Here is a 20,912-nt window from a genome sequence, read left to right as displayed (position 1 = left end):
ATCGTAGTAGCATCTTCACGATAAATTATCGCGAAGCTAGCTTGTATGTTGGCAATACGTTATGATGCTTTAGCTAGAAGACCAATAAATAATTGAGTTACTGCTGCAATAACCAAGGTTTATTGAATCAATAACAGGTATCTACGCTCGAGTTGCTGTGTCAAGTGTTTGTGCGTCCCAGTAACCAGCATTTTCGCGCAGGAAGAGAATCATTTCTAAAGTGGGAAGTGAGAGAAAAGAAATTGAGTCAGCCGATTCGGCAACAAAACGACTGGTTCGTTGACTGCTGCAGATAACTTCAGGAAACTGTAGCATAAATTACCGTATGTAATATGCAGCCACCATAAATTATGCACGAGCCTAGTTTAGGGTGACAACATAAATAATGTCTGCTTATTTATTGAAATTACTGTGTCGTCAATTTTTTTTTCGGGGGCCCTGCTCTCTATTACTAATAGAGAGCTTGCTCTTGGGGAAGTTGGTTCGAGTGGCTGGGCTCGAAGGAGTGAATTGGAGAATGAGGCAATGTGCAAGACCTGGGCTGTTGGTGTTAGTGAACGGGCTTGACCTAGTCAACAGATCCGGTAGCGCAAATGATCTTCTGGTAAGGATACAGTTTCAGTGTGGTTTAGCTGACAGGCTGAGGCACATGACATGGGCTACGCACGCTCGCTTGAGCGACTAATTCTCGATCTCTACATCTTCTTATTCGCGTTCTTGACTTCCATCAATTTACAGAACAGCCGACCAATTATGGGCACCATACTGTACCTGCACTTTACGTAGGCCTAGATTTGTTGTTTCTTATTCAATGGTTTTGATGCTGAACTTTGTATGCCCCATATTGAAGTTGTTGTAGTACGTCGATTTGCGGCTTTTTTAAAAAAGCACATAAAATCAATTTGTGTTTGTCACAATTTGCATCTCGAATACTTCGGCCTCTGCAATCTCTGTTTACCCATTGACTTGACACCACCAGGATAATACTACTAAAAGGAAAATTTATTTTCGGGGATTACCAGCACAATCCATACCATGCGGAATTTACCAGCAGAATCCGTACGGATCCTTTAACTATTCAGCAACAAGATAACCTCCGTAAGGAGGGATTGGCTGACAACTCACGATGCCACTTACAACTCATTCTCCAATTCACTCCTTCGAGCTCAACCACTCGAACCAACTTCCCCAAGAGCAAGCTCTCTATTACTCTCTCTAGACCAAGTCTCCATCTTCAACAATCATGTTCAGCAACAACAAGATCATCGCAATGTGCATCGCCGCCGTGGCTCTATCAAGCCACGTGCAGGCCGAGAAGCAAGTAGCCGAGACGTTTGGACTACTCAGTGTACCTGGTGTCGGTGTGGGTGTTCCCGGTGTTGCTAGCGTCGGAGTGGGTGGCCCCGGTTACGTTGGACCAGGTGTTGGTGTCGGCGTCCTGGGCGTTGCTAGCGTTGGTGTCGGTGTCGGTGTGCCTGGTGTCGGTGTGGGTGTAAACGGCGTTGGTGTTGGCGTGAACGGTGTCGGAGTTGGGGTGGGTGTTCCGGGTGTCGCTAGCGTGGGTGTGGGTGCTTCCCCTGTAGTCGGAGTGAACGGTGTCCATGCTGGTGCACCTGCTACCGTTATCCACGACGGTGTCGACGTCGGCGTTGGAACTGGCGCGAGCAAGACTGTGACTGTGACGAGTGATGACGGTGCCAGCACGGCGAAGACGTCCACCGGTACGGGTGGTGCGTCGGCGACCGCCACTGCAAGCGCTTCTGCGAACGCGAATGCTGGTGCTACGGCTGGAACCGGTGCCACATCTCAGAAATCGTACCGCAAGCTTCGCTCGCAGGAGTGAACGAGATGACAATGATACTAGATACGAAGTGTAGCGAGATGACGTGTAACATGTGGCGTTAGCAGTAAACAGAAAAATACATGCATCGTTTTCATGGATCGACACGCTTTACCGGTATTTACGTGCTTTTTCTCGGATGGTCTTTTTTTATAAAAACAATTAATTTCCAAAAAAGCAGTTAGAAAACCGGTATCAGCAAGTTCCAGATTGACAAAAATCAGATTGCCAAAAAGTTCGAGGTAATATGAAGGCGCTTGAGGTACGGTCGCGTTCTCTCGGTTGCCACTCCTGCTTCATACTCACGTAGCTCTTCTTTCTGTTGTCACTGTATCAGGACTACCAGCGGCCTACGAATGTGGCAGACTTTGTGGCGGAGGTGGGTGTAGATCCCGCACTCGGCCTGTCTCGCGACGATGCCATGACTCGCCGCGCGCTCTACGGTGCCAACCGGGTAACTCCTCCCGTGAACTGTCCGTCCTGGGTCTGCTGTCTACTGCCCTGTCTCATGCGCACAGCCTCCATGCAGGCGTATCAAGGGGCGCTGCCACGTGAGGCAACGGTGCGTCGTCGAGTTGATGCTGCGCCGGGCCAACCGGCCTCTAGACGTATGCGGATGGACGCCATGAGTCTCGTGTACGGCGACGTAGTGGGAACTCAAGGTTGGGGGACGTGGCAGGCGCGGGATCTTCGTGTCGGTGAGTGCTCGGACGATTGCGTCGTGGACCAGGAGACGCTATTGGGCGACGACGGAGTAGATGAGGAAGCGGGACAGGGGAGGCAGCAGGAAACACGTCACGACTGACATGCCACCGTCGCATATGCAGCAGGATCCCTTTGCGCTGTGGCAATATTGTCGCCCATGACGGCGAGCGTGTTGCAAGGAACAGCTGTGGCTGTGGTGGTGTCGACGGGTGACCGGACGCTGTGGGGCGCATGTGACAAACCACGAGTGCCGCCAGCTCCTGGAGCTGTGCTGAGAAAGCAGGAGAAAGGAATGAGGAGGACAACCCAGTTGATCGTATAGGGATTGATGCAGGGCATTAGAGATAATGGCATCAGCTGGGGGGGGGGGGGTAGATTCTGGTTTTCGACGAGAGACACACCTTACTGCTTGGGGTTCGATCGCGTTGAAGCAGGCACCGGTACTTGTAAAGTAAGCACAATGCATACTCTATTCCTCATCAAGTGATCTATCGTCGTCTTCCGCCAGCAGCAGCAGCAGGAGCACCGCCTGCACCACCAGCTGAAGCAGCTCCTCCATCGCCACCTAAGAGGCTCATGACAACGATAGGCAGAATGATGTACCACTACAAAAAAGCACGTGATAATGACGTGAGTACATGTAAAAAACCATAATACAGCATTGCAGCTCTCATGTGCGTACATATTTGCGAAGGAAGGACTGGTTTTCCTCTTCGGGCTCGTCGTTGCCATCCTCGCTCTTCACCGGTTTGACGCCTTGTGGAGCGCGGTCGCGGTTGACCACGATATTTTTCGGAGGCCTACATTGGCAATACAATCACACAAGTAGCATTATTGTAAAGGTTAGCTCAGTAGGTCAACAAGAAGAAAAAGAGGACGGGCACTTACGACGGACCGGCCTGCGTCTTCAAGACTGTGCCAAACGGTCCAAAGCGCACATCTTTGAGACTGCGCGTCTGGAGCTCAGCACAGGCATCATTATCCAGGTATGGCGTGAGATACTCGATGGCCACGAGCTTGCCGCTGTCCGATAGGTGGAAGGCGAAGTCCTCGCGCAGGCGCATGCCTGCCAGCATACACATGGGCACGGAGGTCATGACGTACGGCGATTGTGGGTCAGTTGGGTCCGCCTTGGCACGAACAGTGTAGTGGCGATCGTGGCGCAGCAGCGTTTCCAGCTTCTCGACGTCGTCGGCCCTCAGCGTCGGCAATGCCGAGAACGAGACTTGGGGCTTGGGGGACGAGGCGCTTCCAACGATCTCCACGATGCCGCGCGGCGTATACGGCGCGCCAGCAGCCAGCTGGTGCTCTAGCTCGAACTTGAGCCGCTGCTCAAGCTCGCCCAGCGCGGGGATTGAGCGCTCGTCCTCAAAATCGTCACCGAACTCTTCTTTAAGTCTGGAGAGAATGGGCAATCAGATATACACCCACGAAGATGTTTTAAGAAAGAAGAGACTGCACGGATACAGGAAAACGTACTCGGCGTTCTCCACCTCGCGAGGGTCAGCGGAGACGAATGTGGCCAGCAGCGCCGTCGTGGCAAGCACAAAAAGCAGCGTCCACGCTCTCGGCAGCATCATCTTAGTTGCCCTCCCTCAAGATTTCACTGACGTGGCACTATATCGGGGACGAGAGGCCTGTATTAACTAGATTTTGAATATTATTCCCGCACTTTCTCGCTGTACTTTGATGCCCTCGTCTCGAGAGGAGATTGCACGCGTCATCCGCGAACGCAACGGCAGCACTCGAGCCAGCGACACGCCTTCGATCGCCACAGAGGAGGTAGCCACCATCGTGCGCAAGCTCAGCTTTAGCGGCGCCACCATGGACGAACAGGAGTTGGAAGAAGAGGGGCAGCAGCAAGACTACGACCAAGTCCAGGAACCGGAACAACAACAACAGGAAATCAAGATGGATACCAGTACGAATAAGGTGCAGATTGTTATTCGCCTCCGACCGCTCGAAGCGGCCACTAACGAGACAGAGCCCGATTGCTTTCGCGTGCTGTCGGACGTGTCGCTTCTAGCTCAGCCGCCCAAGACGTCTCAGTCTTATCGCTCCACCGGCACAGCCACAAGCTTCCACTTCTCCCGTATTTTCCGCCAGGAGACACAGCAAACAGAGCTGTTCGAGGCCACCACGAGGCCCGTGTTGGACGCGGCCTTCGACGGCAAGAGCGGCCTCGTCTTCGCCTACGGAGTCACCAACTCTGGCAAGACTTACACGATCAGTGGCTCGAGCGAAGCCCCCGGTGTCCTGCCGCAGTCTCTTCAGTACGTGATGGACGAGCTCCCAAAGCGCAAAGATGGCGACAAACAACAGGTAACGAAAGTGACGGCAACATACCTCGAGATCTACAACGAGAATGTGTACGACTTGCTGTCGCCTGCGCTTCGGAAGAGAAGGGCGCTACGTGTACAGGACTGTGATGGCAAAATCCAAGTACGTGGAGCTGTGGAGAAACCCATCAAGACGTTGGAGGAAGGTCTGGAGCTTCTGGAAATGGGAAGACGTCACAAGCAGATGGCGGAAACCAACTGCAACTCGGACTCGAGTCGCAGTCACTGCGTCTTTACGCTGCATTTGTACCATCAGGTATCGCGTTTTTCCTCGGAGCTACGCAGTAAGGTGTCGATCGTTGATCTGGCAGGCTCTGAACGCGGCTCCAAGAGTGGCGCCACGGGGCTACGCATGCAGGAGGCCAGCAAGATTAATGGCTCTTTGATGAACCTGATGCGCTGTCTAGAGACGTTGCGGTGGAATCAGCAACATCCGCCGAGCTTGCAGAAGATGGTCCCATTCCGTGAGTCCAAGCTAGCTCGAATTTTTCAGGAGAATCTTGTGGGCAACGATCACGGCCCGCTGGTGATGATTGTGGCGGTGAATCCGTCCAGTCACGAGTTTGATGAGACTTTGCGCACCCTGAAATACAGTGCTGTAGCACGCGAGTTAGTAAGGACACGTACGTCCATCCCTAGGAAAGCTGCACCGACAGCTACGTTTTACGACCTTGATGGTCGACTGAAGAAGAGAAAGCGACAGTCGACGGAAGCACAAGCACGTCAAGTATCGAAAGCGCCCGTTGATCGAGGTCAGCCAGCGACAACAACTACTGCTTCTTCACCGCCCAGGCCTAAGGCCAAGCATCGAAGGAGTGACTCTGCACGTCGTCGGCATCGCTCGCTCGCAGGTTCCGTTGTAAAGCCGCCAACAGCGGAGGTTGCGACGTCACCGATGGAGTCACAAAGAGAGGTCACGGAAAGGAACTTGCATTGGGTATGTATGGTTTGGTATGGATGGCTGTCGATGGTGATGCTTATTAAGCTTTTTATGCACCCAGGCCAAACTCGAACTGGAGAACGAGGAACTCCGACAGCAGCTCGCACAGACTGAAGCTGAAAAAATGCAAATGGAGGTTCGCATTCGTGCAGAAATTGGCAATGAAATGCGCGAGCAGCTGCAGCAGATCCGCGCCCAATATCAAAGCATGTCTCGCCTTCAGCGGGAGGACCTACCGTCGGCACGTAAAAAACGCGAGCGCCAACACGCTGAAGAAAGCGAGAAGCTCCGTGCGCATGTCCACGAGTTGCGTGAAAAGGTGCGAGAATGCGAGGACGAGATTCAGCGCATCCACAAGCGCCACCAAGCAGAACTCGACAAATTGCAGCCGAAACTTGTATCAGTACCTGTAGAAGACGAGAGCACGTGAAACTAGGAAATCAAGCTAAATAGATGTGTCTCAAATTGACCGTGCTCCGTTCGTGTTCCGTTCCTATCCCTGTCAATTTATCGCACTTTCGTAGGTTGGAACCATGTACTTGATGTTGATAAACGCGTCCTCCCCTCCAGTCCGTTCCAGCATCTCGAGGGTTTCCATGATCACCTCACCGAGATCTTGTAGGCGTTGTTGTCGAAAGTCGATCTCATCTCCGAGATTTCGTCGTTTGCTCTTGAACAGGTTTAGTATCGGCAGCATTTGCCGGTAGTACGGTACCAGTAGTGGACCCACGCCTGCTGTCTGTGTGATCTGCTGCAGCAATAGAAGCGCATCTCGCAGTGCTCTGTCGTCACGAGTCTCCAAGTTTGTGCGGAGTACTGGGATCACACGGTGCAGACAGTCGACAAGTTTGTTCGGATGTCGTTGTGCAAAGGCGGCCAACTGGAAAGCTCCTTCACGAGCCAAAAAGCTGAACGGAAAAGCTTTCTCGCGCATGCCATCTACAAAAAGCGGGAAATATTTACCAAAATCCAAGTCTTCCATCGGTGCCATCCAGCGCAAGCCGGACTTCCCGCCGCCCTTACCACCTTCGATCATAATAGGCAGCTCGTTACGTGCATATGCCTGAGGAAACTTTGAAGAAGGCGCCCCACGCTTTTTAAAGGCCCCAGCTACTGGTGGGAGCGATTCTTGAGCCTGTTGAGTGCTGTGCTTAGTAACCTGCACGTGGCGATCGATGACCGAGCGCGTAGGCGATGGAAGGTGAAGATCCGACATGACGTGGTCTCTCTCCGTGTCGAACGAAATTGGGCGTGTGTTGAGCATTGGCTCCGACTTTGAAGATAGCTTTGGTAATCGCTGAGGTTTCTTGGACTGACGGCGCTGCGTATTGCCTGGCCGACACAAAGCCCCCACTGCTACGGCCTTCTGGTCTTCCTGAAGCCGATGCTTCATTTTTACTTCGAGAATACCCACTGCAGAAAGCCAAAACACTCTTAGTAAACAGATAAGGACATTCATGAACACACATCCAACATACCATTGCGTTGTCGTGGATGTGATATACTTTTCGGACTCGTGGAAAGCGGCGCGAGCTCTTTTTTCATGGTCACCGCTGTGGATGATACTGGTGCAACTCACTGAGGTATTAACAACCGCACATTCAACTGCGTGGCTTGAGGTAGAGTTTTTGCACTGCAGATTTTTAAAGTCTTATAGCAATTGCACCAAAGTGAAGTATGACCGACATCATCCATGCAAAAATAACCAAATCGTGTGCAACCGCCGCCAGACTTGTGCTTTAGGAGTCTCTTGCTTTGGTCGTCGCAAAGACTCACTCGAGATCGCCACACTGCAACGAATTGCCGGAAACAATGCGCGTTTTCATCACGGACTTGGGCTCGTCCCTCTCGACGGAGCTGGCACGCAATTGTCAAGATGCTGGTCTTGAAGTCGTCGGTACCGCCTCCAGGGGTGGGAAATCTGAAGTTACAGCAATCAAACGTCAACTGCAGAGCCACGCGAGTAGCGACGTCGCTGGAGCCGTCAAAGAACCAATTGCCCTGCAAACCGATGTGGCAGCGTGGCGTCGACTTGTGCAGCAAGCCGACGTAGTCGTGGTCACTTCGCTGGCAGCTGACCCGAAACTGGCCATGGAGACACTGAAAGTCTTCGAGAAACGGGACATGACCAAAGGTGACGATGAAGCGAAAGAGGACGAGGGCGGCGAAAGTGTCAAACGCTTTATCGCAGTGTCTTCCGTGCTCTCATGGAGCAAGAATTCCCCGTTTGCAGCATCAGGAACCGATTCTGGACACGTCGAGGACGATTTCAAGTCAAGACGCCCGGCACGCAAATATACAGACCTCAAAACTGCTGAGACGCAGATCTTGAGCGCACACCGGACTGGAGACCTTGAAACCTGCATCGTCGGAGCAGGACTAATATATGGCGGTGCTCAGTCACAGCTACAGCTGATCTTTCGAGAGGCGTGGTTGCATCCGGATCAGCCACTCCTTGTGCCAAGTCTCGCAACGCAAGCTCAGCCTACCAGTCAAGGTCGAAATCTGCTGCCAATGATCAGTCTCTATGATCTCGCGTTGCTAGTTTTCCGTGTTGCAGCCTCGCCGTCACCACCCCCCAAGAAATATTTGCTTGCGGTTGACAGGGCCAGTGGCAGCACGAGCCTGCGCGACGTATGTCGTGGAGTTAGCACACTTCTTGCGTCTGGGCACCTACGCGATCGTGAAGACTCTGCTAGTGCGGCCGACGCAAAAGCTGATGCGTTACTTTTGGACGAAGAGGAGGAGCTTGTGACGCCTCTGCAAGTTCATTTGCGCTTTGATACATCCGCCGGGGCGATGCATACGCTAGTGGCTCCTGAAGAGTGGCGCCACTATTCACGCGGCCTGTTGGGGAATCTGGTCTTCTTCTTTGACGACTTCATTAACGCCATGGATCTGCGTCCACTACGCACCATCATTCTTGGTGCGCCTCGAGCGGGTAAGACCATGCTTAGTCGGAAGCTTGCAGCTGATTATTATCTGCCATATCTGTCTCCGACCGCACTATTGCGCGAGCTTTTTGCATCCGACAAGCCCAAAGCCAACCAACCGGATCCGACGAGACAGCAAGGCAACGAGGACACGCAAAAACTTCGTGAAGAGCTCCAGCAGTGGGCTCCAACTGCTGGGGATAAAGCTTCGCAGCTTCCAGAAAAAGCCTTGGTAGCACTGGTACGCTGGAAGCTTCGTAGTGCTGCATGTCGTAACCAGGGGTATGTACTGGATGGGCTTCCAATCTCATCAGTTCAGGCAAAAAAAATCTTTTCGCAGGAGCCCAACACTGACACTAACGTTGTCGAAGGAGGTGAGTCGGGTGAGCCCGGAGAGATGGCAACCAGCAACTCAGTTGATGGAGCGGACACCGGTGAGGCTGCAAATGAAGACGAGAATGCTGATGGAGCAGCTGCCGTCCCCGCGGTGGATGTTGAAGCGATGCTGACGCATTTGAAACCCAGACAGCTAGTCGAAGTGCCGAATCGAGTGATTGTACTTCAGGCTCCTCGAGCACTGCTGGAGATACGTGCCCAAGCGTTGTCAGAGGCTGAAGCCGAGCGCACGGAGAACACTCAGGACGCATTTGCTCGGCGTTTCGACGAGTTCGAATCCAACATTGAAGCTCTGGAGGCATTTTTTGAAAAGCCAAAGATGACGAAGGAGGTCACAGCAGAAGGCGTGGAAGTGCTGGAGCTGAGTCTGCGAGACGAGCACGGATACCGTAATGACGCAGTCTTTGCTGCTCCCATTCAGCGATACGTGGAGCAGGGAGACCAAGCACCACGCAACTTTCACCCCACAAGGGCAGAACTGCGCGAGCAGCGCCGTGCAGCGGAGAAACAAGCTCGAGCAGCTGTATTTCGCTCTGCACAGCTCATCCGCGAACAGGACGCGCAAGATGAGGCGGCTCAGCAGGCGAAGATCGCTCGGGAACGTGCACGACTTGAACTCCTGCAATGTGAAGAGGCTGAGCTACTTGAAACCCGTGCTAAGCCACTCCGAACGTACCTTATGGACACGGTGCTGCCTGCGCTGACCGAAGGGATGCTGGAAGTCGTCAAGGTGCAACCTACGGACCCAATTGATTATCTGGCAGAGTTCCTCTTTCGCAAAGGCCAGGAGCTAGAAGCGGAGTTAAGTGAAGCCTAGGACTAAACCAGCTACTTGAATCAAGTTCAAGCATACATGCTTTTCGTTATGAATGGCTTTCTTAGGGTGCTCGTGAATTTACATTCCCGCTGCGGCCATTGTGTCGCCCTCCACGCTCTCGATCGGAATGCATGCACCGTTCACGAGCATTAGGATTATACCCACCACCTCGCCCAAACTCTCGAGAGCCGCGTCGCTCCTTATTTCGATCACCTACGTTACCGTCGTATCCACCACGAGCAGATAAAGAGGTTCTAGACCGTGATCGTGACCTAGGCCTTGCCTCGACCGGGTCACGATTGTGCTGTTGGTAATTAAAACGGTGTTGTCCGGCAGGTGGCCCCTCTAAGCGATCACGTAAATCAGTCGTAAAGCTGTTCCGTCTTCCTCGTGGTTCAGTTTTGTTGAAGTCCTTTTGCCACCGTCTGGGCGGAGACCGATCACTTCGCCGCTCTCCTCGGTTGCTATCGTTTCCACCCAAATTCCTCACACGAGTATTAGGCGCTGCCTCAGAGCTGCTCATGAGTTCTTTGCGCAGACCGCTCCCTCTTGCATTTTCTCGTATATCCCGGTCTTGGCCACCGAGTGGAGATCGACGCGGTAACATTCGTGCTCGCTTCTGTGCTGGTGAGCCCACGTCGTTGTGAACGGCACTACTAGAGCTTTCAGCACCACCATCGGTTCTTGCGCGATTGCCTTCCGTAGGTGGCTGCTGATTACTTGTCACAATGGACCTTGGGCCAGCTCTGTTGTTTACCTGACCAGAAGACTCATAGTGCTGTCTGTGAAATGACACGGACCCAGAGCGGGATCGAGATCTACGCTCATGTGACCGCTTGTTGCCAGTCAAGGATGGCCCGTATCTTCCCTCGCGACTTTCTCCCTTCGGCCATTGAGCTGGCGGTGCGCCACGGTCGTATCTTGAATACCGATGATCACTTTTCAAAGTTGCGTCGCGCTCTCGTCGCCACACCGGGGTATTTCGCGCGCTGCCATTTTGCGAAGGAAGAGGGGACGGCTCTGGAGCACTTCGCTCACTGGAGCAAGAGCGGCGTGGAGATAGTTGGGGCGTTGACCGGGCGGCAAGAGAAGAGCATCTTCTAATTCTCGACCCAGCTTTAAGCTCCCATCGAATCTGCAGAGGTTGTCCAAGATCATCACGAAACACTTGTGCTGCTCGCCCAGCGTCCTCGCGGTTGTAGTAGTGCAAGTACACCGTAGCCGGCTCATTCCTCATCAGCTTCTGCCAGTTTTCTCGAGGTATGTCACACCGCGGCACTGACTTCTTCAGAGTATACCGCTGGCTCAGTGTTGCTGCGAACGCCTCCCGATCACGATCCTGATTGAACCGGATCCCCGTGGCCTTGCGCTCAAAGCGCGCATTTCGGACAATCAGCGTTATCCAGCCACGCACATTCTGCGGCACAAACGCCGTGCCATACAGTTTCCGTTGATAAAACTCCCTGTCTTCAGGTCGCTCAAAACTTAACTCTTCATAACAGTTCATCTTTCGGGTATCGTGATCCGTTTCGTCACATTCTCCGTAGACAGAACGCGGTTCTCGTTTAGCCTTCGGAGCTTCACGGGATACTCCAAAAAACGAGGCCGCGTACGACTCCCGGTCCACCGCCATTTCACGTTTCGTAGCGCAGTTTAAACGAGGAACAAGATCAGATAGCGTCTCTCCGTCTACATCGTACACTTCATACCCCATCATCCGTGTTCCTGACCCCGTCTTTTTGCTGCCCTTTATGTCAGAGGTTAGAGCTGCCAGTTCTGCCGCTGCCATAAAGATGGAGTTGCGCTTTCTGGAAAGGCGCATCGAAGCTCGATCTTGTGCAGATAACGATACTTTTTTCACTGGTACCGGGTTTTTAGTTCGCTTTCGTTGCGGCCGAGCAGGTTCATCCTTTGGCAAATTCGAGCTTGATGGAGGAGAAGTCGCTGGTATGCTGGCCTGCCCAGAGCGCTTAACACCACTCCCTGTGGCCTCTGTGATACCAGCCAGTCCCACCTGAGCAGGTGCCTTCTGTCGCGCTACGTCAACCTTCGCAAACGTCCGTTTAGGAATTTTAAATGATTCCGTGCCAAGCTGAGGCGCAGGTGATTGTTGCTTTGGCGCCTTCCTGGGAATTGGCACTTCATCAAGAAGCAACTTCTCTTCGTCAGGCTTCTTCTCGTCTTCCGTTTTCACCGCCAACGCAGAGCTCTCGGATGGTTCCTTTCGTGTCTCTTCTTTGTTTTCATTCTTCACCAGTTCAGCTGTAGCTTCAGCGTCAATAAGGGGCTCTGTTTTCACCTGGACTTCAATTTCAGGTTTCGATGGTTCACCTGGTTCAAATGAGGCCCCATCGGTAGTCCAAGAAGACTCGTTCTTGATTGCGTCGGTGTCTGCACCGTCGGGCCTCTCTTGAGATTCCTGTCCGCTTTTAGCGCACTCAGATGCTTCGCATGTCACTTTCATTTTGTTGTCAGTCGTCGCTGAATAAAAAAAATCCTCTTTCATGGCCGCAGCACTTTCTCCCGACGTCGGTAGCCCGATAGTCGTCTTGCTTTCGGCCTCCCAAGAGTGTCCGTCTTTCTCTTCTGATGCACTGGGGGTAGCGGAGGGCACCAAAGCTTCCGCTCTGTCTTCGTCGCGCTTCCGCAACTCAGAAGGTTTAATCTTAGCGATTGCGCGAATTTTCACTTCAGTTTTCCTGGGCGCATCACTTTTCACCGAGTCTGGAGCTTTCTCGGCGGCGAGAGCAGCGGGTTCTGTCTGATTGGGTTTGCCTGCTTTCGGAATGCTAGTTCTGCGCAAATTGTTCTTCGGCATCTTGTCTGCAATGTCCTTGCCGGCTGCTGGTCGAGATCGTGGACGTTTTCTAGGCTCTCCTTCATCTTCGATATCAGCTTCGGCACCTGCAGAAATGCTTGGTGCACTACGCGCCGCTCGAATCGCCCGCATTCGAATCCTGTCCTTAGCTCTGAGCACCTCAGCTGACTCCTGTCGCTTGAGTTTAAACGTTGCCATTCTCTCATGCTCTCCGGAGGATACCCGCATGGCGTACAGCTTTTGCATCCGCTGCCCTCTGAGTGCGGCTGCCTTTGCTTTTGCTAGCTCCGCAGGCGACTTCCCCTGCTTGGCCTCCTCAATCGATCGTTTACGCCGAGCTTTCACGACTTTCTTCTGCTGTCTGCGTTTCCTCTCCTTTGCATATTCACTTTTTCCCGACGCCGTATCGTCGCTGTTGTCACCCTCGCGCCGACGCACCCGCTTCTTCGGATTGCGTCTCCTAGCCTCCCCCCCTTCCGCCTTCTCTGGTGTTATCCCAGACTTTTTGGGCGCCACATCTGCCGGTTGCGATGAGGAGTCTGATGATTCGTCATTGTTCAGAGATGCTTGCAGAGACTTGAGCCAAGGCAATTTCTTCCGCAGGCGCGACGCGTCGGACTTCGCCATGGCCGTGCTGATGGACGACCAAGTTTACTTCGTGTGGGCAACGTAAGTACCGGTATTGTACTGCTTGTATACCACAAAAATGGAAATGAAATTATTGGCACCACGGTATGTATTACCCTTTGAAAACGACAGCAATTAATATTTAATTTGTTCAGCCAATATTTCAATTAGCTATTGTATGGGGATTGACTATTGCAGAGTAAAACTGCAGGTATTCTTAGGTAAAAATACATTTTTTTCTACATGTATCACTTATTCTAATACATGTAATTCCAGCAGATTTGACTAATGCTCATCGCGCCGCCCTCGACTTCGTCGAGACTGCGCGTTTAATATGACAAGTTTGCTTAAAAACGAAAGAGGGGCGAAACGTGATGAAGTGCACACGTACCAAAGCCTGCATCAGCTCCTGCTCGCGTTGCTGTAGCTGCTGCACCTGTTCTCGCAAATACCTCATCTCGTTATTTGGACCGCTCATTCCGTTTTGACGCTGTCGGAAAGACCTGTTCTCAGCTTCAATTTTCTGAAGACGTTGTTCTGCTACGAGAGCCCGTTGTGTCAGCTTATCATGGTCGTCCTGAAGGACCTGGAGCTGATTGCGCCGCAAAGGTGACTCAGGGGGTAGTGATTGTTTCGTTGCACCGCGAGAAGAAGGCGATGAGCTGATCACTGGAAGCAAGCGTGAGGTGGACACAACGGACGCTAGACTAGGCTGTCGTAAGAACTGATTAGCAGATTGATTCGACATCGGGCCAGCAAGTTGTAGCCGAAGGCGAAGTGCATGATTCTCAGTTCGAAGTACATGGTTTTCATGCCGCAGATTGTTTAGTTCCAACTCAATGGGGTCCACTTGAACCACCGGCTTGTTGCGAATATTCTTGGCTCTGGTAGCATAGTTCAGCGTGCTAAGTGTGTCCTCCAGTGCTACCGCCGACGGAGATACACATGCAATCATAAGGGTCAAGCTCTGACCACCAAGTGAATCCATCAATAGTTTAGTTAGCTTGCTGTCGCGGTATGGGATAAAACTACCAACGCTCGCTGCACCGGCATTTCCTCCTGTTGATGATATTGCCAATGCTGAGATAACCTTTCCCAAGGTGAGAAGACTGCGGTTGATATTGCTAGTTTCTTCGGCATTACTGGACTTTGTCTCCTTTAGTCGTTCACTACCAGCAAGATCCACAAAACTTATTTTCCCGTACCGGGTGATGCCATTACTTTTCCCGCTGTCCGAGTCGCGCGTCTCAGTTCGATCCACATGGACAGTTAGCAGCGAATGACTGCGGCTTGAATCGGCGTTTGTCTTATGTGATGCCACGCGACGATTTCGATGACCCTCGGCGACAACAGCTAGCACATCAGAAAGCGAGTCACAGCGCACGACAAGAAGGTCCTGGACGTAGAAGCCGACGCGTGCGTTCCATCGCACGTTCAGTCCCCCTGATCCCGGGTTGAGTAGGTCGAACACTTGTTCATTGTAAATTTCACAGTACGACGCACGAACGACAGTCTTCACGTCGATTGATGCTTGCTCCAAAAGAGAGAAGAGGTGTTTAAGTGCTCGCGGGATCAGCCCATCCGATAGATCCATTGCGTTGGAGTCTTTTCGATCATTTCGTAATGCTGCACCTACTGAAAGCTCGTCGAGGCCCGACATACTGAAAGTTTTGCCTGACCCAGTTTGGCCATAAGCAAAGACTGTTGCAAAATACCCTTCCACCACTGACTCGAGTAGGGGCACCACCCCACAAGCGCTAAAGAACTGCCTCTGTGAAAGCTCCTCCGACGCACATAAGTCAAACTGAAAACTGCGGACAAGCTCACGAGCTGACCCAGAGTTGTTGTTATTGCTGCTGTTCTGAGTCGACACTACTTGAAATGATGTAGGCTGCTTCGACTGAAAGCGAAACACAGACTGATCCCCTCTTGAGCGCTCTATTGCGTTCATAGGTCGGCATCGGACCACCACACGCACCGTATCTGTTCGCCTTCTTGGTTCAACATCGCCCTGTCCCGCCGCACCATTTACTGCAAGGCGACGGGGCGAGGAAATCTCAGGTGTCCGCTGTCGCTGCGCCGGTGGCGGTGGTCGCCTCGACATTGCCACACTTGGCAAACGAAGGCGGCGTATCCGTCGAGTACCCCTCGGGGAAGCAGCGGCTATCATGGACAAGCCACCACTATAAAAGTACAGTATAGCTCAGATAACCCTCTCAGTAGGTGTTCCGATAATAGCATTGCAATAATATTATCACAGCCTAGAAATAAGATTGTGCTTCTGGAAACAACAGCGAAAATAAAAAATTGCAGCCAAAATAAGCCAAAGGTTTTTACACGGAAAAGTTTACAAAAAACAAAATTGAAAAGACCATGGAAAAATAAGCTATTGAAAGTGATATCTGGCATCTCAAAAATAAATAATCTATTGTATAAAATTGTTTTGAAATTCCTATACACAATGATTATTTCGGAACACTTGCCTCTCAGTACTTATAGCTAACCAACTACATGTAGTGCACTGACAGTACCGATAACTACCGGGGTTTTCGGCCCGGGATAAACTTAGCCCACCAAAGCACATTTTGCCGGTTGTTTATCCATCACCCCTTAAGGCCCTGGTTCAAGTTCTATGTATTAACGTAATTGAGCATTTCAACACTTAACTCCACGGATTGTTTAGTATGACTGAAAAGAGAGCGATGAACACTTTGTAATGTTGGGATGGTGTAGCTGTAATATCTTACCGCTTATGATTTTGAAAACTAAATGGTCTCTTTAAAGAAGCTACCACTGCTTCTTTTTCGACAGTCGGTGTCAAGGTATCGCTGTTATTATTTCGCGTCCGTTTGACCGTGTCGATTTGATTCAACTGGCGTCGACTAGCTCGAGGTAGAACGCACAATAACACGTGCATGATTGGAGATGCTCTTAGTGATGAAAAGGATGTCCCTGTCTCTGTTGGCTGCAAAGTCAACTTACACTTTTGGGCGAAAATAACTTCGTTTTGCAGGTGGGTAGCAAGTTACTTGAGGTAGACTACACGTAATAATGATGACGTGATTGGGGCAACTCACTTGAGCTCACTAAGGGCCTTTCTAAGTACGAAAAAATACTTCACTTAAGTTCGAATTCGTACACGCGCGCCACAGTTGACCCATACTTTTAAACCAGCCACGTTCGGCAAAATTAATCAGAAATCACAATGTATCAAAAAGGACCAAAGAGAGTTGTGCACAAAACTCACATTCAGTTTGTCCGATGGGGATAAACACTCGCCGTACGCAGAAAACCTCAGTGCTGCCACTATTAATAGCGACGTCTGGTGTATTCGAAGATTTACACTTCGACGTCCAGAAATGTAAGCGACGTAAGAAAATACACCCCTTCGACGCCCACTTATGAGTCACTCTTTCGAATTAATGTGCTGCTGTTCATGGAGACCAACCTCATCAAATGTGGCGTTGTTGTTTTTGCTCCATGGCCGTCAGAAGCTTCCAATCCATCTATTAATACAAGCCGTCAGAGAACGTCCGATGCGCACGTCGCACAACAGCAAGCAGAGATTGGCAGAATCTGCAGTGCCCAGACATCAATTACTGCTCCGCGCTGGTTTCGTGCACACGTGTGCTTCCTGTCATTTGGTCGGAGCAGGTGCACAAGTGTGGCGCCAAATCAATCTGATTGTACTGAATCGGCACTGAATGGGTCTAAAATGAACGATGCGCTGAACACGGAGTAGATCTTAGTGGCTTGCCAAGATCCATGAGGATCTCATCGAAGTAGGAGTCATGCGCATGGTAAATATGGCAGTTAGCAAGCTGAAAAATGGCAGGTTTTTACTGGGCTCACTCACATAGTTTCGACCAATAACACTACGAGAACCGTATGGGTGTCGGCGTGGTGCAACGCGACATCGAGTGCAAAAGATTAGACGTCCGGCGTCGTCGACGTCGAATCGGTGCCAAGGGTCGCGATGTCGATAGCTCTAATAGCCAGACCGAATTACCGCTCAGGTCAGCAATCTATAACCCTCTACAGTCTTTACAGCTCTTTGATCATGCTCTGACGCAAATCTGAGGAGAGGCACGCCAAAGAAAAGGATTTGTAACGGGGTACGTAGCCCCTAGTGTACCTCTGGTTACATGAAGTGTGACACATCAGCACTTCATGTGGTACATGGTACCAGGGTCGTCCATTGGCTGATGACATAGCTTTACTATAGGTGACTTATAGTATGTATATTTAACTCAGGCTTAGCGTACTTATAAATACATTCAGCTTACAACTTACATTAAACTGGTCACTACGCTCCGTTCAACAAGAGAGACCTGTAAGCTACTGTTCACTGAGAGTTTGTAAGCTATCGGAAGCCAACTTCCTCTATTGTACTCGTCACAAGTCCTTGGACCAAAATGTAGCCATCTGTTATGAAGATTCAGCAACCCAAATCCTATAGCAACAGCTAGATATAAGGGGTAAAATCGGACGTAGATTTCAAAATGTGGTCAGAATTAGCTGATTCGCAGTCGTTTTTGCGCTACAAGACTATTTTTAACTCTTTCTAGATGTTCCAGATTACGGGAAACGGGTTGCCTTTGAGGCGGTCATTTGATTGGGCAATTCCCAAAACCACATGGATTTGCGCAAGAAAGTACAAGAAAGTACGCAACTAAACAGCAGCAAATCCGATTACGATTGTAACGATTTGAGTGCAAGGAGAAAACAAATATTTATTTAAACAGGCACCTTATCCTGGGTCGTAATCACGCTTCCTTCCGCGTTGATTTCACATATAAAATAATAGAGGTTAACGTTAATTAGCTGATAAGGAACATGCACCGCTAAATGGCTGATGTGCACCTCAAACTTGGTCTCATTGTCGGCTCTGTAGGTGCTCGTCACAGTCGTAACAGTGCCGTGTGCTATCTGTAGACACTCAGCAACCAGGTCCCGGGCTCGCTGCCCTCTGAAGAGGCCATCTTCCTTAGCTTTGAACATGAAGTCTAAGCACCGTACTACGTAATCCTTCTGGCCTGGTGCCAGCTCTTGCTGCGAGGTGCTTGGCTCAGACATGTTAGTAAGGACGCAAATAGCTCACTAGATGCACGAGATGCTAAGGAACATTTACGTAGGCTCCTTGTTCTATTTTAGTGCCAGCTCGAGAAGTTTCGCCATTTCAAATGGCATGATAAAATAATCTGGTCCAACGTCCATTGACGAGAACAATAGCGCAAGGTGCTGTGTGACCCCATCACAGGATTTATCGGCAATAATCTATGGGGGGGGTACGCTAAAATCAGGCTTTAAACCGCCCATTTTAAGCTATTCCAGGATAAAATTCCAAAATTTCCGGAAGGGAGGGAGGGGGAATAGCATTTTCTAAAAACGTAATATCAGCTAATACTAATCCTACTACTATTTAGATAGTAGTGACACTCTTACCGTGTTGTATGGTATTCACTATGAGTAGTAGTATCACTCTGTGGAGGCGGTACTATAGTACTTCGATAACCGCTATTTCCCAAGGACCCTGAATGAGAAACACAAGGCCTCATATCGCAACTATGGATCGAGTGGATCCTGTTTCGCAGTGCAAGACGCTCGTCATTGCCTAAAACGCTCAGCAGAAAGAGCGAACAGTAAGGGGGTCGGCTGATGACATCCACACAGGTTATGGGGTACTCAGTGAACGGTTGCCAGGAAGACGATGCGCTCAAAATGGATCCAGGCAGCGTCCGTAACAAGAGCGTACATCACATGGGTGCTATCGGGGTGTTCGAAGGCCCGGGTTCGGCGCTGAATGAGAGGTAATATGCGTATTTTCAACCACGCTATGTTCATATTCCTAGTAATAGGTAGTCTTTTGATCGAGTTAGGTTCTGCAGCAGGTTGTGTGTTTAAGTCGTCTACCCAAACCATCAGGCGTTATCTGCTGCATCAATATCCACTTAGTCTTCTATCGCTACGTCGATGGAGGCTTCGCTGAATATCTTAGACGGGATCCGATTCGACTTCCAGCTCTCGCCAAATCTGCCGTGTGCGACGACAACCCTGCTGCTAAACGGGATGTGAAGCGTCGCAAAACGGCTTCTAGTTCGTCAGGCGGGAAGAAGAAAGCTGTTCAGCGCGCGTGATGACGGCTTCCTCTCGAGATCGACCCCTTCGCCACCAGGTTCTCCCCGGTCGGAGTATGGTGTTCCCATTTCTGTTAAGTATACGAAGAAGCCTGGCATCACGGATGATGTTTGAGAGCTCATCCATATTCTAAGCGAGCCGTACAAGAAGCAGAACTTGTTGAAGTAAGCATCTCCGATGTGATGATGACTATCTAGTGGAATATAATTGTGCTATTTCATATAGAGAAATCGTAAATAACTGGACTGGTTGGTGGAGAGTAACTCCCCTCCAGAACACCAGACTCTATAATCCATCACTTCTTCTTTTACCAAGTCCAACACAAGTGTCTTCTTCTTTTACCAAGTCCACCACAAGCGTCTTCTCCTTCTACACTCAAGACTTCCTCTCCACTATGGCCGCCTAGACCACTCTACTTTTGTCCTCACTCCGTACTGTACTGCCCTAACAACTCTGCGCAAATCATCCCTCCAACAGGTTATTAGCCCAACGCTCAAACGCAAAGCGCCACCTGGCTTAACAGGTTAAGACCCCAACGTTTCGCCAGAGGACAGATGACGGATAGGAGGCGACCTGGACGCGGCAAGCCAACTAGTTATAAGCCCGACCCTTCCTACCAATAAGGGCGGCTCAAACGCAGAGCGTCACCTGGCTTAGCAGGGCATGAGCTCGACGCCGACAAGAGGACGCACGGGAGTCTACCATGTGCCACCGGCACCTCAAGGCCATGTTGCCCTCTATGCCAGCTAACGTGCTGCGCGCGTTAAGCAGGACGTCTGCCCCGCGATATTGAGCTAGAGGAAAATCTCCCTAGACTTCAAACCATACGCACTGCGTATTGATCCCGCTATAAGCGGCGCATTTGGGTTGTAAATGCGCCCACAATGATAAGCATTGTATATTGAGCCCGCTATAAGCGGGGTACATGGGCAGAAATGTCGCCCCCGCATTGACCCGCAACAAGCGGAGCATACGGGCTGTAATATCACCCACTATAATACGCACTGCGTAACGAGCCTGCTATCAGCAGAGTATGCGGGCTGTAATATCGCCCACGATAATGTTGGAATTATCAAATTACTATCTCCACTATTACCACAAACAATAATGGCAGTATACTACCATTGTAGTGCAAAGAAAGCAAGCCACCGTGCCTCTGCATATTCAGGCAAAGTGTCATTTATTGTATGATCCGACAATCAAAAGTTTTGATTCAAAAATTAAAGAAGAGAATCCAAAGTAGGCAAGCCAACGAGCCACTGCCATCGACGTTGCTACATACTACTAGTAGTATTTGTTTACAAAGAAAGATAAGAAAGAGAAATCAAAGTCCAGGCAAGCCACTGAGCCGCTGCCACT

General features: G+C 50.8%; 7 protein-coding genes across 7 annotated transcripts; 3 read left to right on the top strand and 4 right to left on the bottom strand.

Annotated features, from left to right (window-relative positions):
• Positions 1 to 1,243: 1,243 nt before the first annotated feature.
• Positions 1,244 to 2,645, top strand: PITG_20289 (carbohydrate-binding protein, putative; the record flags this gene model as incomplete). Its single annotated transcript, XM_002895930.1, has 4 exons — positions 1,244 to 1,730; positions 1,906 to 1,957; positions 2,040 to 2,082; positions 2,178 to 2,645. 4 exons carry the CDS (start codon positions 1,244 to 1,246, stop codon positions 2,643 to 2,645), a joined length of 1,050 nt encoding a protein of 349 aa, XP_002895976.1.
• A 388-nt stretch (positions 2,646 to 3,033) lies between these two features.
• PITG_20288 (uncharacterized protein) lies at positions 3,034 to 4,136 on the bottom strand (the record flags this gene model as incomplete). Its single annotated transcript, XM_002895929.1, has 4 exons — positions 3,034 to 3,150; positions 3,228 to 3,345; positions 3,434 to 3,943; positions 4,025 to 4,136. 4 exons carry the CDS (start codon positions 4,123 to 4,125, stop codon positions 3,034 to 3,036), a joined length of 846 nt encoding a protein of 281 aa, XP_002895975.1.
• An 88-nt stretch (positions 4,137 to 4,224) lies between these two features.
• PITG_20287 (kinesin-like protein) lies at positions 4,225 to 5,938 on the top strand (the record flags this gene model as incomplete). Its single annotated transcript, XM_002895928.1, has 1 exon — positions 4,225 to 5,938. One exon carries the CDS (start codon positions 4,457 to 4,459, stop codon positions 5,936 to 5,938), a length of 1,482 nt encoding a protein of 493 aa, XP_002895974.1.
• A 388-nt stretch (positions 5,939 to 6,326) lies between these two features.
• PITG_20286 (uncharacterized protein) lies at positions 6,327 to 7,217 on the bottom strand (the record flags this gene model as incomplete). The annotated part of the gene is made up of 1 exon (XM_002895927.1): positions 6,327 to 7,217. One exon carries the CDS (start codon positions 7,215 to 7,217, stop codon positions 6,327 to 6,329), a length of 891 nt encoding a protein of 296 aa, XP_002895973.1.
• Positions 7,218 to 7,636: 419 nt separating this feature from the next.
• Positions 7,637 to 9,970, top strand: PITG_20285 (adenylate kinase, putative; the record flags this gene model as incomplete). Its single annotated transcript, XM_002895926.1, has 3 exons — positions 7,637 to 8,817; positions 8,890 to 9,118; positions 9,215 to 9,970. The coding sequence occupies 3 exons, from the start codon at positions 7,637 to 7,639 to the stop codon at positions 9,968 to 9,970; spliced, it is 2,166 nt and encodes a 721-aa protein (XP_002895972.1).
• An 824-nt stretch (positions 9,971 to 10,794) lies between these two features.
• On the bottom strand, positions 10,795 to 11,792 carry PITG_20284 (uncharacterized protein; the record flags this gene model as incomplete). The annotated part of the gene is made up of 2 exons (XM_002895925.1): positions 10,795 to 10,838; positions 10,910 to 11,792. 2 exons carry the CDS (start codon positions 11,790 to 11,792, stop codon positions 10,795 to 10,797), a joined length of 927 nt encoding a protein of 308 aa, XP_002895971.1.
• Positions 11,793 to 13,707: 1,915 nt separating this feature from the next.
• Positions 13,708 to 15,366, bottom strand: PITG_20283 (kinesin-like protein; the record flags this gene model as incomplete). Its single annotated transcript, XM_002895924.1, has 3 exons — positions 13,708 to 13,736; positions 13,803 to 15,268; positions 15,329 to 15,366. 3 exons carry the CDS (start codon positions 15,364 to 15,366, stop codon positions 13,708 to 13,710), a joined length of 1,533 nt encoding a protein of 510 aa, XP_002895970.1.
• Positions 15,367 to 20,912: the final 5,546 nt, after the last annotated feature.

This window comes from Phytophthora infestans, genomic scaffold (genome assembly GCF_000142945.1).
Source record: "Phytophthora infestans T30-4 supercont1.120 genomic scaffold, whole genome shotgun sequence".
In the NCBI taxonomy this organism is placed as follows: Eukaryota; Oomycota; class Peronosporomycetes; order Peronosporales; family Peronosporaceae; genus Phytophthora; species Phytophthora infestans.
This window is presented reverse-complemented; position numbering and strand designations above follow the sequence as displayed.